This window comes from Megalops cyprinoides, chromosome 3, assembly GCF_013368585.1.
Source record: "Megalops cyprinoides isolate fMegCyp1 chromosome 3, fMegCyp1.pri, whole genome shotgun sequence".
Taxonomy (NCBI): domain Eukaryota; kingdom Metazoa; phylum Chordata; class Actinopteri; order Elopiformes; family Megalopidae; genus Megalops; species Megalops cyprinoides.
Window position 1 is genome coordinate 15,047,417 of NC_050585.1, and position 17,546 is coordinate 15,064,962.

General features: G+C 43.1%; 1 protein-coding gene across 1 annotated transcript; it reads right to left on the bottom strand.

Annotated features, from left to right (window-relative positions):
- Positions 1-2,001: 2,001 nt before the first annotated feature.
- LOC118775553 (uncharacterized protein C11orf87 homolog) lies at positions 2,002-4,718 on the bottom strand. Its single transcript, XM_036525532.1, has 3 exons — positions 4,702-4,718; positions 4,392-4,452; positions 2,002-3,685 (listed from the first exon to the last, which is right to left on the bottom strand). The coding sequence occupies exon 3, from the start codon at positions 3,536-3,538 to the stop codon at positions 3,050-3,052; it is 489 nt and encodes a 162-aa protein (XP_036381425.1). The 5' UTR covers positions 3,539-3,685; positions 4,392-4,452; positions 4,702-4,718; the 3' UTR covers positions 2,002-3,049.
- Positions 4,719-17,546: the final 12,828 nt, after the last annotated feature.

The window sequence follows — 17,546 nt, forward strand, 5'->3', positions numbered from 1 at the left end:
GATGATTCCTGCTGAATAAGTGAAGGAGCAGGAGGGTGTGAATAATATGACAGATTAACAGGTTCACGTGCTGAATAAATAACAGGCAAAAACCAGGCTGACATTTTGTTCTGAGGCCCTTCCTGTTTAATGGCACTGAAATAACATCGGCCATGAGAAAAGACTGGGAGCCATAGCAGGTGAGTGTAGGAAAGGGATCAGTGGGAGAAGCCAGAAGGCCTGTTCGGCGGACAGAGGCCATGGTATCACAAGATTAGGCTTGTTCACCACAACAACGTGCAACCCTTAACCCACTGCATGCACTCACAGTGCTTTTGTGCCTAACTCCACTGGGTTATAGCAATGTTCACACTGCCCCCCCCCCCCCAAGCTTTAATCTGCAGCTGTTAATTCTGTTACCTGTGACTACACTCCTCCTAATGCGTGTTGCCACTCATTGGCCTTACGAGGTGGCGTTCATCATTAAATGGGGTTGCGGCGCTAATGTACCGTGGGCAGAGAGAATGTCTCTGTGTGGAAGCCAGGGACAGCACCAGCCCCCACAGAGAAAACACGAAAGCTGGCAAGCCCCTGGACATGGTGGTGTAGGGATCACTCACCTGAGCCATCTCCAAATTGGCTGTAAGGATAGCAAAGAGCGCGGTGAGTCACGGGGACCTTGAGGAGAAACGCTGTTAACGCGTTGTTATCTCTTGGAGAAATTCCATAGCACTCTGCATCAGACAATCTAATCACACGTGTAACAACGGCAACAAGGGCAAATTTATGCAAGGGAGGCTGAGGTCCCCTCATGCGCACGCCACGCCTCAGTGTGACTTGTTTGTGATAAACTCCTCACAGGGTCACACCCCTTTGCAATAGATACAATTTTCCAGATGTTAATTCAGAGTCCTGACATTAACACAGTGATCTGTAGTAGCTGCAGTCAGGCTTTATCATAACAACATGAGCAGTGCCTGAAAAACTCAGTGCCTGTCCAGGGAGATCTCAGCTGGAATGTCTCCTGTGCCGACTGATAGAAATGCTGGTGTACCAAGCAGCATTTTGTGTCACAACAACAAAAAAAATGAGCCTCTGAATTCTTTTAATCAAGCACATGTAGGCCATATGGAAGTAATAATACTGACCTCCAAGTTCAACTTTAGACTTAATTAATGTAATTATTCTTGCTATGGAATCCGTAGATCCTGTTCATCACTTACCACATGGCATATGTGCAACCCAAAAACTCAGTGGCTATGACGAGGCCCATGGAGTTAAAATGTATTATTAATAGCTTCTAATTTTTTTTTTTATGTCACTATGTTTTAGCAGCACACGTTTGGAAACTTGGACAGCTGGAGAGCACTGTATCCCTGGAAAGGTGGTGAATTCAGTGATGCAGTGAAGTGTTCCAGCAAAAGAAATGGATGTGTTCAAGTGTGCAAGAGAAACCCTTCTGTAAACATGCTTAGAAAATTATTCATCATTCCTTGAGAACATTTTGAAGCTTGGATTTATATACATAAAAGTACATGTGCCACCCTAAATATTAGATACAGTTCAATTATTTCAAAATGTACTGCAGGAGAATGATTTCAACAGATGAGCCTAATGTCCAATGTATACCAGAAATATCTGAATATCCCTCAGCAACTTTGTGAAAGTTGCATAAAATAATAACAATAAAAATAATAACGATAAGAAATACTGGTTTAAAAAGTTTTGTATTTGCATTCAAAAAGTGTTTAGTACCATTGTTATTATGTCTATGTTATTATGTCTTATTAATGTCTATGGTTTGGGTAAATGTGATTCACATATTTCACATATTTCAGATTTGTATTTTTTATTTTAATTATTTTACTCAGTTTCTCCCCAAATTTCAAACTTAATATAAATTGAACACAAATAATTCAAATTACTTGTAAGATGGTTTCTCATTTATTATAGGTCATAAGGTACACTATAAATACCAGGATGTATAAACAAAACAAATAATGAAAACCAAGTAATCTGCTGCAAGACAGCAAACTGAAGTCTGGGATTTTGTACATCACTGTCAACTGAAAATTTTTGCCTGCAGAACAACAATTAAATGCCACTTTGGGAAAATAATCATCTAACTAAAACAGCTACAAAGAACTATCACCACAGCCGCTATTGCACGTTAACTGCCAGAAAAAATAGATTGAAATGTATGATTACATCTGTCTACCCTAAACAAATAGCTATTTTAAAAGTGTTTATCACATTACGCATTTGAATGCACTGCCCAATGAATTTCGATTACGGTGCTACATCTTTCTCTGAAGGTTAACACAATAATAGCCCGTGTTCTATTGCGTAGGCCAATCACCGAGCAGTACGGTTTCGGGCCTGCTTCCTCGGGCAGTATATTTTAAGTGATTGAACTATTTCCCATTCCATTCATAAAAGTGCTTGCTTAATTTACCAATGTCAGGGTTTGGGGAATGTTTGTCATATATACATATATATTTAAGGAATATATATTTACATACATATATACTTTTACAACAAAATCTGCGAGATATAAATAGATTATATGAGAAACAACAATCCACGTTGCCTCTTCTATTCAGCACCACATATGGTGGACAGCGCTCAGGCAAATAGAAAACTTCCAAAAGCTTAGCCCTACCCCTCTACTGAGCTGTGTTGAGCTACCCAACTTCACGAAACAACTTACGTTACGGGCACAAAATTCTTTCTAATATACAGTGCATTTCACGTTGTCTCACAATCAGTCCTTTGTCCATGTTATAAAGCCTCGATCTCCTACGACAATATTTACAAAAGTAGACGGCAAGTACCGAATCCACTCGTTAAAGATTTAAAATTTACATGGTAGTTTATTGCCCTTAGAGGCCAATGTATTCATTTGTGCCGCATTGCTTCTCCCAGGTACTCCTTGAAGCTGTAATGAGGAATTACTGTCGCTGTACATGCGTTTGTTGAACGGTTTCTATGTTTCCCCCTAGATACTATACTGATGATGATTATATTGCATCTATTTACACAGTTTTTTCCGTGGCTGCTGTTGTATTTATCAGGACAACGCGACGGTTTCCAGCAACTGGTCCTGTCCCTGTTCCGTGTGTTTAGTGTCAGCATTTGAACCGTTCTCTGGGACGGGTATCACATTTGAGTCCTCCTGAGTCGTAGTATTTTCGTATTTCTGGACTGCAGAGGCTGGCCGATGCCCCGAATCTCTGTGCGCAGGTCGCACCATGATGCATTGTCTAACTGCCGGTTTTCCTTTCGCGGTTTTAGGGCTGCAGTTGTCGCGCTCATATTCCTCTTGAGCTCTTTGTATCTTCCGTTTTTTCATCTTGCTTTTGTGAAAGTGAAAAGTAGTGAGGGAAACGAATATGATTCCGACAATCACCGCGACCAGCACGATGAGCACCAGAGTGGACGAAAAAAACTGGAATAAGTGCTCCACTTGATCAATGCACGTGCCATTTGTCTGCGTAGTCCCGTTGAAGGTGCAAAGTGGAACAGAAGGCGCCAATCTTTCGGATGTCTTGGCACTCATTAGTAGGTTTCGAAGGTAAGAGTCCTTATTCCCGATTGTTAAAAAACACGTCCGCAGATACAGTTTTCCCTGTTCCGTATCTCAAGCTGACTGCAGGTATTGCGAGTCCGCTCGAAATAAATGCCTTGAGTTTCCCATAGGAGTTACCTAGAAAATTGACCCAATACAGCGGAAATTAACATTCCGTTGGGACCAGCAATGCAGGCAGTCAATGACAAATCAATAGCAAAATCATATTATGCGCGATCAGAGCCATACATCTCAATAAACTCATCAGACAAATTATGTTTTCACCTTGAACAAATAAACATACAGCATAACCCCAATAGGTTTTTCGTTTATGTTGCTGTTGAGAATGAATGAGGCTACCACCGACAGATACATCTTTTGAATCATTGTACTTACACGTTAAATTGAAACGCTATAGTGGGCTACATTGTGAATATATGAAATATTTATACGAAAATGCTCGAAACGCTATTGGCTGATAAAAGTTTGGAAATTTAAACAACGAAATATGGTATTAGATGCGAGGACGAGGTAATCTACTTTCTGCAGGGCAGGGCACGGTCCCCTTCGCTTGCATCAGTAAGCAAGACAGTTATGTGCAACATTGACTATCGTGAAATATGATATGATTTTAAAAGAAACGTCATATACGACAAGGGTTTTGTTTCGGATTGTGATGAGTTACTATGATTGTTCGATTCGCGAATCCAAAATATAGGGTGAAATTAAAGGAGATTTTCAAGTTAATCATCTACTCCCTGAAACGAAGTCGCATATTCCCATCTCAGTCTACATATGAACATTCTTCTATCGGAAAGGACGAAATAAAATGTGACATTCTTACCTGCTTAAACTGTCGCGTCCCCTCTGTTCCAAAGTCGAAGACCGGCTGGAGTAGCACTATTCTGAAAAAAGCAATTTGGGGAGCACACACAACACAGCCAATCCCCACAGATCGCAATGACGTATCCCATTAGATAATTCTACAGCTTCGCCCTACCCAGCACTTCCATTCATACATATTTCAGAACGACAATCGTCATTCGATTCGAACAAGAAACATTACAGCATTGAGTGCCATTCAGCATCCCAACGATTTCCTCATAAATGTGTTCTGACTAATGCACACACACACTGTATATCGCTTGACTTACCATAAATATATTCCCACTGCGGGCAGAAGGTTGATGACCTGCTGAGTTTGTTGGGCAGCAAAGCAATTTTCCTAAGGTCAAGTCGAACAGTTTATACGTCGAAATCACCAAACCGTTTTAAACCGTTTTTTATCAGCCAGTGGCAGCAAGCGTTCACAAAACTATAAATCATATGCGGGAGAGAAAAGGAAAAATCGCTAGAGGAAAAGCCAATTTTCAGCAAAATAGTTCACTCTGAAAAGCTATGGAAATATAGTACACGTCTCATATCGAGATTGTTGTGTCAAATAAAGACCGGGACACGCTCCAAAGAATAACCGATGTGTCAGCAGCAGTGGTTCCAGTGGATTAACTACAACATCAAGACATGATGTTTATGAGTACAGGTAGTTGGCCGTTGTCGTCTGCCCTAGTATGATTTCATCACCAGGTGTTTCCACCTTTCTTGTTCACACGGCTTTAAATTTGACCACGGCTGCGACAGCTAAAGAGAACCCTCTTATAAACTGAGCTGTCCGGTGCTGAAAGCTGCTAAAGTCTGAAATTCAAATGTGTGGGCTTTCACTGGCTGTAATGACGTAGACATGACCTCTGAGTTTGGTTTACTGTGTACTGTTCTCTCTTTCCTGAGGAAAAAGAAATGTTCTTCATCATGTTGACATAGGGAGCCACATGCATACAGTCTCAATGCCATGGTATGGCCTTAAATGTATACAACCAACTCTGTATTTTGATGAAACATCATCAGTGTATATGATGACCTTCAAAAGCTGAAATGAATTACTAAGTGATACACATGCATTTTCTGTTACAGTGTTACTTAAAACAGATTACTTCATTATTTTTCTGTGACAGACATTACTGATAATTTATTTACAATCCACCAACTATCTTCATGGGGCCAGGACAGTGAGGAAACTCTAACTAGAACTCATAAACCAGTATTTTATTTAATCTGCAAAGACCTTAACATGGCATGTTGACTAGTGGTAGTTATGAGATTAAGTACACTCTATTCTGAAAATACAAACAACACAGCGGCAAATTCGACAGTGCAGGGAATCATTGACTTCAGATGTAGGTTCAGGTGCAGAAACAGGAAGTCTTCACCTTTAGATACAGCCATGGGCGGAGCACTTCCTCATTCAGAATGGGAGATAAATCCAAACGCTGCTTTTTATTCAAAATACACAAAAGCAGAGGAACTGCAAATCTGATTGGATCTTTTTCTGGCAAAACACCTACCTCCTCATCAGGGCCATAGTTTAAGGACTTGAAAGCTACATGCCCTGACCATTTGTAATGCATCACTATAGCTTCTTGCATTTGCATTAGCGCCCTCAGATAGCGATGACTTCGAAAGTTGGATGGAGGAGGAAAGAATGTAACGGTCCCCTAATGAAAATGTGCAATTCCCATGGCACAAGGGTAAGTTCATGGAATCTGGTGGTATGTTGCAAGTACTGTATTAGCCTTACCATACAACTTAGGGTTATACTGCATGATTGGAGACACTAACTACAAGGGAACCTTGATTTAATTTTTCTTCCTAGTCTTAATCAGTGGGTGGTTGAAAGACATCTCTAAAACCCTTGCACCACTAAAATCCACAGCACTAAAATGCACAACATAACAACTTTTCCTCTTTGTACATGCAATAGGCAGTAGATATGTAATGCTAATACATGCCTATGGTACCACCACATTCCACTGCATTCCAACAGGTATTTTGTTGAGGGAGAATCTTGAGACAGCTCATGAAAAAACCAAAATATTCCAGCACGCTGGCTTTGCCCATTGCAAGAGTTGGCAATATTAAAATAAGGTTATGATTTATACATTGTGATTTGGCAGTGAACTTGGCCGAGAGAACAATCCACACAGAAAAGTTTTGAATGTTTACAGGATCTTATTAAACTTTGATAAGGTACCTGCCCAGAGTGCTTGTAAACACCTCCCTTTCACAAGGCCCCTGTAAGTCAGGAGATCACGATTAAATCTTGGGCTGGGCTCCTCCATTAGAAATGGGCAAGCTCTACCCTCCAAAATTAGACAGGATAACCAGAAGGCAGCTGCAAAAGGACATGGGTCTGCGAGTCCGAACCAGGACAGGTGTCAGGCCCCAACCTCCTGCTCTGCGGTGAAGCTAGAGGAAACCATATCTGGAGACGGCAGTGCTGTTGAAAAATTCCATTGGATTTTTCCTGCATACCTGATGTCTAAGTACATAGGGATACACAAAGATAAGAAGAGTAGGCCTCTGTCACTGGATATATTCTGAAATACTATTGCCTCACACTGTCATGATGGACACCAGTGTATACAGAGAACTATTAATGTGCTTAAAGACCACCTAGTGCTCCTACCTTAAAAATAACCAGCGCCTTTAAGTTACCATACAATAAGTCCATAAAACTGGAGCCTGAAATGTACTTACCATTTTATGGGAGAGGTCACTAGCATTTTCAAATAAACACAAGAGAGAACATCTAGCCAACCATACAAAGCATAGCCCTTGTCAGGTTGGCACATCCAGTGAAAAACTTCCATGGAATTTAGTCTCTCATCTTGTCATTCAGTGAAAAGTGCTTCATATACAAAAGCTATGCTTTAATTCTTAATTCAGTCCAAAGTATTACAGGCGGGCCATGAGTCCTTCAACTTAAAAAAAAAAAAAAAGTTGAAGCATAATTGTGCTTGTGCATGAAAAATCTGTCTCCAGCGGCACCCCATCACCTATTCTCCATCGGCACTTCAGTGCAGGAAGAAAAGCACAACAGACAGGGAAAGATTGAATTCACCACAGCTGCCCAACAAACAACTGTTTGAAATCTCACACGAGTAATCAGCCATCTGTCAAGCATTGCCTACCATCCTCTGTGACTGTTTAAAGTTGTGTTCAGTGAAACACAGCTGGACCACATTAATCATGAATTTGTAAAGTGTAGCCACGTAGCATTCTCTGCAATAATCATATGAGAGGCGTGTCAAGCATGTCAGGCATTTGCGGTCAGGAATAACACCGTATGTGGACCCAGATCCTTTGCACAGAACCATACCCCTTCTGCTTCATAATTGTGAGACTTCCCAGAGTTAACTGTCCTAAAGCGATTCAGATTCATGTGCAATTAAATATAATGCAATGGCACACAATTCAAATCCTGAAAACAATGGTAGTGAACAGGATTTTCAGTATGGATGCCCTGTCTCTGCACTAGGATGTGAGGAATTTTAATAAAATCTACTGTAGAATGAAGTTGCCTGGGGAGGGTTACTGTGTTATTAAATACATGTCCTTCTGGGGATCCAACTCCCTTAATGAAGAATTATAGGTGTTTTACAATCAACATGGTAATGCGCGAAACACTGTTACGAATCATCAACAATAGCCTCGGAGCTGAAATTAGCATTTGAGAGAATCGGGTATTAAATTTCAGGCTGCGACAGTCTATTGGAAGCGAGGGTATCTCAGACCACAACACAATTCAATTTCAATGGTAATTACTGAGAAGGCACCTTCAAAGCCCCGCTGACTCCAAAAAACTCTCAAAAAAGCCAGCCTGAGCACCAAAATAGAAAGAATTGCGAGTATTTAATCTGTCTGGGAAATGACTGGAAACAGGCACCGCGGCAAACCGGAACGCGGTGCAGCTGGAAGCCCGGCAAGGAGGAAGTCAATGGGCTCTTTCCCCGTGCGGGCGCCGCGGAGGATCGAAACTGCGTACATGCAGCGTATGCTAATATCATAAAGCAGGCCCATTAAGATAATGTGGATGCAGATGCTGTAGTCTGCTAATCAGCTGTATTATCAGACACGTAGTTGATAACTAATGAGAAGCCCTCAGGTATAAATACACTAAAATTGTCTTTAAAAAACAAAAGAGAAAAAAATATTTTGCCTAATCACACAGCGTGTCCATTTCCCCCCACAGTACATAGCACAGTACATAGCATAGTATAGCCCTATATCTGAAAATCCAGGGAATATACTGCCCGCCATTCCTCCTCAGTAAACACAGATGTAGGTTCTGTAGGACAGAGATGAACAGCATACGTAACAAACACGTAAATAAAATGGCCAGACCAAACAGGCTGGGAACACACAAAAATATATGTAGCATTTAGCAGGGCCACTCCATCAAAATCTTATAAAGCAAATGATAGCATGGAATTCCATAATCAATGTGTGTCAGAATCAGTATGTTCAGGAGGAGCGGAGACAGCATGTTTGAAAACCCACCTGATGCAGCTGCAAACAAATTATTACCCCCAAACCACAGCTATGATCCTTGCTCAGACTCACCAGGCGCAGTTGTGATTATGAATACTTTATCAAGATGAATACCATTTAATCCACGTTGGGTCTTTTTTTCCCAGCATCTTGTACACAAGCTTGCATTGTAGTATAAACACAAAATGCAAAAATAAAGTGTGAGTGTGGAAAAGAACAAAGTGTAAGATCCCTTTAAGACATGTCAATTCTCATGTGCTAGGAGAGCAGCCACTGGCTCAAAGGTTGCAGAGAGTAACTGTTCTGTGGTTCATCATTACAGTATGCAGTATTACAGATGTGTTTAGAAACAAGTAAGAATTTGTCGCTGTTAGTTGCAGTTAAGGCACATGTTTTTGAATTGTTCAAAAACAGGAGGAGACTGGGAATTTCACTCTCTAAAAATCTGTCCAAAATAAAGAACAAAGAAACTGCATTATCCAAAATGAACAGCAGGCATGGAGCAATGGAACATACCTGCAGTTTACAGATTTTAATTGTGGCTTATGATTAATTGCTTCTGCTGGGTAAAAACTGCCTGAACAAATAAAAATGGATTTCCCGTTGTGATGAGCAGGCTCAGGCTCGGCATTGAAACTTTGGGCCAGTATTTATGTTCCACTGACCACCACCTGATACAGTTAGTCAATAATGTATTATTGTGTGTTCAGGTGAAACAACCTCCCCCTCATAATTCTTTTGATCTACGATCAACGGGCCAGAACAAAGGAGGCGGAGGAGAGAGAAAAGCTATCCGGTTCAATTAGTCGACGCAACGATCGCACTCCCTTATCGTGACCCTTTCCACCCAAAACAAACACATGACAGACAACATCCTCAGATGGGTTCACAAATGACTCACACACACAGACCTGGGATGTTAGGCACTAATGCCATCGAACCCATAGCCATTAAACACACAGATTTGTTTTGCTCTCTTTTAGAACTTCAAGCCATAAAAGTAATGAATGCTGACAAAAGTTTGTGAAATACAGCCCATTGGGTAAATGTAGCCTTATTTTAAAAAGGGACTCACTAAATCAGACAATGCCGGAGATAAATCTCTGTACACGCCGTGCCCGAGACGATCCAGCACATCTCCTGTCCCTGAGGCTCTTTGGAGAATCTGTGCTCTCCAATAAACTGGGAGGCAGGGGCACTATGCCCAGAGTGATACACGCATAAATAAACGATGGACTCGCACCAAGAGTTCGCAGAGGTTGCTTCCTCATTCCGTCTGAAAGGACAGCGAGCCTTTAGACGAATGCCATTATAATTTGCTTATTCTCAGAAACCCCTATCAGTTCTCCTTTCAGCACAAAAATGGAAAATTCTGGATATTAAACAATGAGCAGAGGAACCATCATGTCCAGGGAAACATTTTGGTCTAAATAGCTTGACAGACATTTCCTGCCGTGGACATCTGTCCCATTGCTTACCCGCTGTGGGGAATGAAGTCAGACACCACTGTTTTCTAAATAACTTTGCTCATAAAGAGGCAAATCCATTCACAGCCTGCCTTTCATAAGGCACACACTGTAATCTAAAATTGACCTGCACGTTCTTGACTGACGGGAAAACAATTACCGCACAAAAACCCTTGCCGAGTGTGGCAAATTGCCATTCAGACATTAATTGAGTGTCAGGATGTGCCAACTTTATTTGCCCAGCAAACACATCATTTGCTGTATATTTGGGATGTTGTAGCGAGTCAGTAGGAGCAGATGCACCGTGCCGATTGGCCTGGAGACGAGAGACCCGAGCGGGTGTGTCTTTGCGGATGGCGCCGAGGGCTGCGATTGGCGGGGAGAGTTGAATGGGCCCGGCTCTGTTCATTAAGCACCGCCGGGGCTGTTTGATTTGTCAGCGGCGAGGCGAGCAGATTAGGTGTTCCATAAATGTGCACGGTGCTGATAGATGACTCCACAGTCAGACAGCTGGAGAAACAAAGAGAAGTGCTGAGCCCCCTTGTACCCAAACACTATTTATCAGGGTGTTTGTCACTCACTGCCTGAATTTAATAAGGTCAGTGGGAAGGAAATCAAGTTAAAATTAATTTAGTTCAGCATCTAGTTTCCAGAGGCTCATTTTCAGACAAATTCCTTTTTTTCCAGGAACAGACAGTGCACATACATTTAATTACTTTTGCCTTTAATGAGAATCATTCGTATTTCTTAGTTATAAACAATGATTCAGTGTTAAAATATCTTCTAATTTTCGTTCAAATGTAACACTTTAGTTCTGGATTTTGTTTGGCAATATTTGCCATTATAGTCAATGTCACGCACTGTAACTTGCCCTAGATAAGGGAGCCTTTGAGACAACAACAAACAAAGCTGCCAGCAGCGATCCCTGGGGCCGGCACAGACAGAGGCATCCGATGGGCAAAGTCATTCACTGAGGGTACAGCACAGAGGGCACAGAACCATCCGAAACGACTCCTTCATTAGCTCTTTGTAAGCAATTGGAGAATGTAAATTAACGACCAAGTGAGGGGAGATATGCTCCTTTGCATATTGTGAGTAAATTCTGTATTTCTATTGCCTCCTGAGCCATTTTACTCAATGCCAAAAGATATGGCAGGTGCAGCCAGCTCGTAGATTTTGTGCAATAGGAGAAAACAAGACCAAGACTTATGGCATTTTAAGTATACGGCAATTTTATAGGCTCATGACGGCCATCTGACATAAGCTTATAGGTCTGAGAGGAGGAATGTTCCCTATGAGGAGAGGAGGCTATGTACCATCTCTGACATAAATGATCTGTAGGTGCGGTAGCTGTTTTAGGGCAATTGGATTCTTTCATTGGGAAAAAGCTTTCCTGCAGACAGGTTGTGATTTCGGTGTTGTTCGGCACTTTTTGAATGGGGTCGCTCCCTGCAGTCTGGCTAAGTATATAGCCATGAGATTATATACCGCCTTTTTGGGTGCATAAGGAGGCTTTTGAAGGAACACCCGCCCTTCTTCTACCTGTGGATGTGTCACACATTTTTCGCCTCACCGTATGTCATCGTATGGCATCGTGTGTGGGTTTTTGCTTTCCTCTTTGTGTTTTCCAACATTTGAAGAAGACGACAGAGCAACGGTGCAGGCCAGGAGGCCTGGAAGCAGCACCGAACCACCCGTCATCGCTCATCTTCCTCCCAACCGGTAAGACGGAGGGCTGCCTTGACACAAGTGCCGTGTTTTGTTTTCTTTTTTGTTCCATCTTGTTCAGGTTAGACCTGCACCTTACATGCACCCATAGCACACACTAGGTTAGGGCCTAAACCTTCAGATAAATGGTTTAGCTCTACTTTTTTCCCCAGGTGTAGGTTTGGGGTATAACTAGACAGAGGGGTAGACCAGGCGTACATCGCGCCTGTGGGGTTTTGGGCTCGTAACAGTGGTATGAGTTTTTCAGCACTGAAAAACAACTGCCCATTACAGTGAGATCAACCAATACCAGAGAAGTGAGGCCTTCTTAAATAACACCCTACAAGCCAACAAGTTACCTTTCAATACATAGTCTGAATTATGCATCCATATTGGCTTGCACCTTTGGAGCTTTCCCCCCTAATTATGATATTAACTATATTAATAATAATATAAATAATATTATATTAATGATAATGACATAAAAATGCAGAGGGTGTGTGGAGGGGGGTGTTTTAGCAGAAGGGGCCCCATTGGACCTTACGGCTGTACGGTCTTTCCATGGACTACAGTGCTGGACAGTGATGGTGCTAATTACAGGAAGGAGAGGGCAGGTGCAGTGTGCTAATCTCACCTATCCCTGAGCCCCTCATCCCTGCTCCAGAAGGGGGTGGGGCTTTGCCTCATTAGTTCAGCACCCCTTTCCTTCCATCAATGTAATAGCTCTTCCAATATTCGTTGGGGGGGGGGGGGGGGGTTAGGGGGAGTGTGGGTGAGGATTACACACTTAGAACAAGATACGAGCTGCCACGCATGCCATAAATGTTACCAACCGCAGTCATGTAATATATGCAATCAAGACATTATCAGCATGGGGCCCATTAGCAGCTGGAGCAACACGCTAATTGCTGAAAAGGGGGAGTGAACACTACAAAGACAGCAAGTTGTTGTGATCAGTTTTTTTTTTTCACAGCACTGAATACTCTGCCAACACATTCATGATCAAAAGCCTTGGGAACAAGGTCATACACTCAGTCTGGTCTATCTGCACAAATAGTTATATGAATGGCTTGGCCCCATCAAATGAAACTCTGCAGTATTATAGAAATCAGAGGGGCTCTTTATGCCCAAATGATGGAGATTTCAGGTAGGGAAATAAAGCGGATGATGTTTCAAACAATGGAAGTAGCCATTGCAGTCTGCTTCCTCTCTGCGTCGTGAGCAAGCCGCTGTAGAACGGCTGTGAACAAAGCGTGGACGCATTGTAATAAGGCTCCCCCTTATTTAACCACTGCTTTCACTGACTGCAAATGAGCCAAAATGGACAGGGAGATGGATGCAAATGGGTTCCCTCTGCGCTTTGGAACGGCGGAGGAAAGTAACAGGTTGCAGTAATGGGCCCCTTTTAGGGGGACTAAATGTCTGGGTGTTTAAGGATGGAATACATAAAACACAGAGACAAAAACATCCAGGGGTACTGAGCTCAGAGCTGCTCAATGTTGAAAGAAAAAAAAAATCTCTGGGCAAATGTTCAGTTCAGCATTGCGAGCAGCACTGCAAATATGAACCTGCTAGGGCGGCGGGCCCCCCCCTTTGGTGCTGTGCCATAAGTTACTGCTAAACCTGTCAAAGGTTTACACCTTTCAAAAAAGGAAATGTTGATTCATGCAAAAACAGTACTGCGAATGATTACATTCAAGAATTCTTAGCAATTAACTCTGGTGACACCATTGATTTTTCTGGCTTGACGTTTTATGCAGGATTTTTCTTTGTTTGCTGAATCTACTGAATCACTGATCTGATCAAGCACTTGCATTGCCATGCATAGTACTGTTAAAAACTGGTGATGTCAGAGTGAACAAGGCCTACCATTCAGTGCAACAAATGAGCTATTTGATGACTGTCCCTTACCTCACAAAAGGGTTCTTCCCTTGCTTTGTGCATGAATTCTGACTACAGCCCTTCACATCTTTCATTCCCAAGCCACAGACCTCAGTGCTCCCTCCCTCCCCCAGACCTGTTTCTTTTTCACTGTGACAAAACAAGGCTACATATCTCCAGCTCCACACGAACACACTCCCGGAAGATTTTATTACCCGTACGCTGCGGTGGCCACTGTTAGAAATAAATTGGATTGCCTGAGTGAGGGATTAAATCAAAGGGTGATGGTGTGGGGGGGACGGTATTCAGACAATCACAGCGATTTAGCATACGGTGCACACACCGAGGCTCAGACGCAGAACGGGAAAGCGGAGATATGGGGCAGTATTTTTACAGCTGCTGAGAAATGGAAGGGAAAGCGGATTGAGGGCTACCGTGGAGGGAGGAAGTAAGCGTGCAAGGAAATGAATAGGGCCTCAGCCTGCCTGGGGAGCACTTCAAAGACCCCCTGCCTAGGAGTTTAGCCACCGAGGCCAATGGCCACAGAGATGTCAGCACGCCCTTCCTCCTTCCACGCTGGGCCCGACCATCACAGAGCCAAGGGCTTAGCAGCTTTGGGACACCGTAGCGGAATGTTGGTCAATGCCACACAACTGTTGTGCGATCTTTCTTTTTTGGACATATGTGACCCAAAAAAAAAAACAACCACTCTCTACCATACCAAGGCGGGTGTTCCGTGTTCGATGCCTTGTCTGCTTTCAGAATGGCTCCCCCTGCAACCTATTGCCTTCTGCCCTTACTGATCTCTCTCATTCAAAGCGCTCACTTGCTGATCACTTGTTGAGGAACAGAGCAGTTTGAAATGTTAGACACATTTGCAGCCTGTAAAGCAGGCCATAAAACAGCCATTATTTGAAGTGCAGTTGAGGGCTACAGACTTACTATGTGTTTCTACGCGCCTTTCATATCGCCGTTGCTGTAATTTGCAGAGCTGCAGAAGCAGACACGGACTGGGCACACTTGAACTGTCATCTCACTTCATTCAATCTCCGGGTTAGTGTCCCACAGAACACCGATGTGGTATTCACAGAGAAGCGGTGACTAAGATTGGCCAGCTTTAAGTGGCCCGTTTAAGACACTTTAACATCCGAAATCAAATCAATTTTGAATAATCTATGTTGGTCAAAAATGGTTTATTTCCAGGGCTTCCATGACTGTTTCAGTCCTCCTTCCCAACTGGGGACTGCCACACATAATGCATGAGGTTCATAGGCCTCTGCTGGACTACGCATAACCCAGAAAGAGAAAGGTGGAAACAAAAATAGTGAAAAGACTGTAGAAACAGAGTGACAAATTGTACACGGCAGCCAATATTCTAACGGAAAACACAGCACGTGGCCAATGTCAAAACGCCCAAGGAATGGGACTCCAGGCTAAAATGGAGAAACAGACAAGGAAAAAGAGTTCTTTGTTTAAATGGCTTCAGCATTATTTAAATTGCAATGATAATTATCATATTCAACAGATAAACTGGAACTTGCTAAAATAGCATGAAAATATAATTACAGTTATATCAGCACCACTAGTTAGGTATATCCAGCTAACAGAATACTTTACACAAAGTACAAAAAAGCCAAAGGACACTGCTGAAATCACGTTCACACCATAACTGCACTATCAATATAGCAGGCTTAAAGCCATCAAGCATCTTTTAATAATGTACTCCTACAATCCCCTGCAATAGCAGCCAGATAATCTTTTTGACAATAAGTAAATAATATTTCACACCAATGTATCTGAAGGGAGCTAGCCAAATACAATCGCACATTTCTCACACTCAAAATGCATTTCAGTACGAGATGAAAGGCTAGCTACCTGCCGGCGAAAGCCTCATTAAGACTGCCACAAACAACTAGAACCTGCAAAAGCATGGGCAACGCTTTGACAGCTTGCATTAACGGCGTCAAGCAATTGTGATCATTCAAATTCTGTTGTTAAAACAACGAAAAAAATACTTTTAGAGTCGGCTCTCATTTGCAGACTGTTACATCAGAATGAACGTCTTGTGTGTTTGGGATTATGATATTTGAAATCCTACTGTTGTGAACCTATTCACCAGCAGATTTTCCTTCCTGTATTTCTGTTGTCAGACTGACTGTGCCTTTGCTGAGGGGGTGAGAGATTCAGGTTGGACTACAATTGTGGTTGCCAAAAAAAATCTGATTGAAATCTTTCTTGTGTGGGGGTCAGTTTGCATCATCTAGCTTTGACACACTTTAATCTGCCTTCTACCCAGGTTTAGGTGTGAAAGGGCCTTCAAGAGTGTTTCAGGTAGCTTCACAGAAGAGATCTAGAGACTCACAGAGTCCAGGTGAGAAGCCACAGAGTGCAGCGATCTTATCTGTGAGAGCCCTGGGAACCGGGCAGATGCCATGCCTGCAGTCACATACTACAGACTGACACCGAAGTGCTATGTGACTTATCAACCTAAACCGCTAAATCCCTCTGATCTCGACAAAGAGGAAAAGCAAGAGGGATGAATCCTAATCGCAGCAGGAGCCATAAACCCAGCCTGATCTATGCTGTCACAGGAAAGCCGCAGACAGTGAAGCCACAACGCTGCACCGTCCCAGACAGCAGTCTGCACAAAGGCCACAGCACCTGGTACAGAGGATCATCGCACTTCATGAAGCTCAGACCAGGAAAATATTACACAATACTGTGCCACTACTGTTTCTGCACCTGTAAAAGACACACACACACACACACACACACAAGCAAAAACAGGCATTAGTTTTAGCCATTAACACCTACTATGGGAAATCTAAATAAAGAATATGGCAGCTCTGCTACAGCACTAATGAGGAGTTTAAAACCCTGCAGCTCTCTGTGAGAATGACCCAACGTGTCAGGCTTGACTGGATTTCCACTCCCAAATATAATATTTATATTCACCTTTCATGTAAGGAAACCGCAGGGTCTCGGGAGGCTACAGAAAAAGCAGGACGAGGCGAAACCCAGGCCCGCCTTTCCCTTTAAGCCAGACCTTGTGTGGGAACGATGCGTCTCCTCAAAACCAATGAGGAGAAAAATCAAAGGTAATGGGACGCAGGTGGCCGCTGGTACTGCTCAAGGAATTCCATTATTATCGCCACTGGCGCGACGGAGTCCTATATTTCACGGCAAAAACGGGAGCCGGGGCTCCTCTGGGACCGCCCTGGCCGGGTGCCAGGAGACACAGAGTTAGAGACAGAGTTAGAGGGAGGGCGGGGGAGAGACAGAGTTAGAGGGAGGACGGGGGGGGGGGGGGGGGGGGGGGGGGGAGAGAGAGAGAGAGAGAGAGAGAGAGAGAGAGAGAAAGAGAGAAAGAGAAGGCTGATGTCAGGCCCTGAAACCAGCCGGCCGGGAAGAAGAGGAGGAGGAGGAGGAGGATGTGGATGGAGGAAGGGGAGAGGAAAAAAATGGTGTCGGAGAGAAAGAGAGCGAGAGAGACGTATTTCTTTGCTTCGGGCAGCAGACACTCGTCTGCATAATGCGCATCTGTCAGGCTGCGGGCTCCT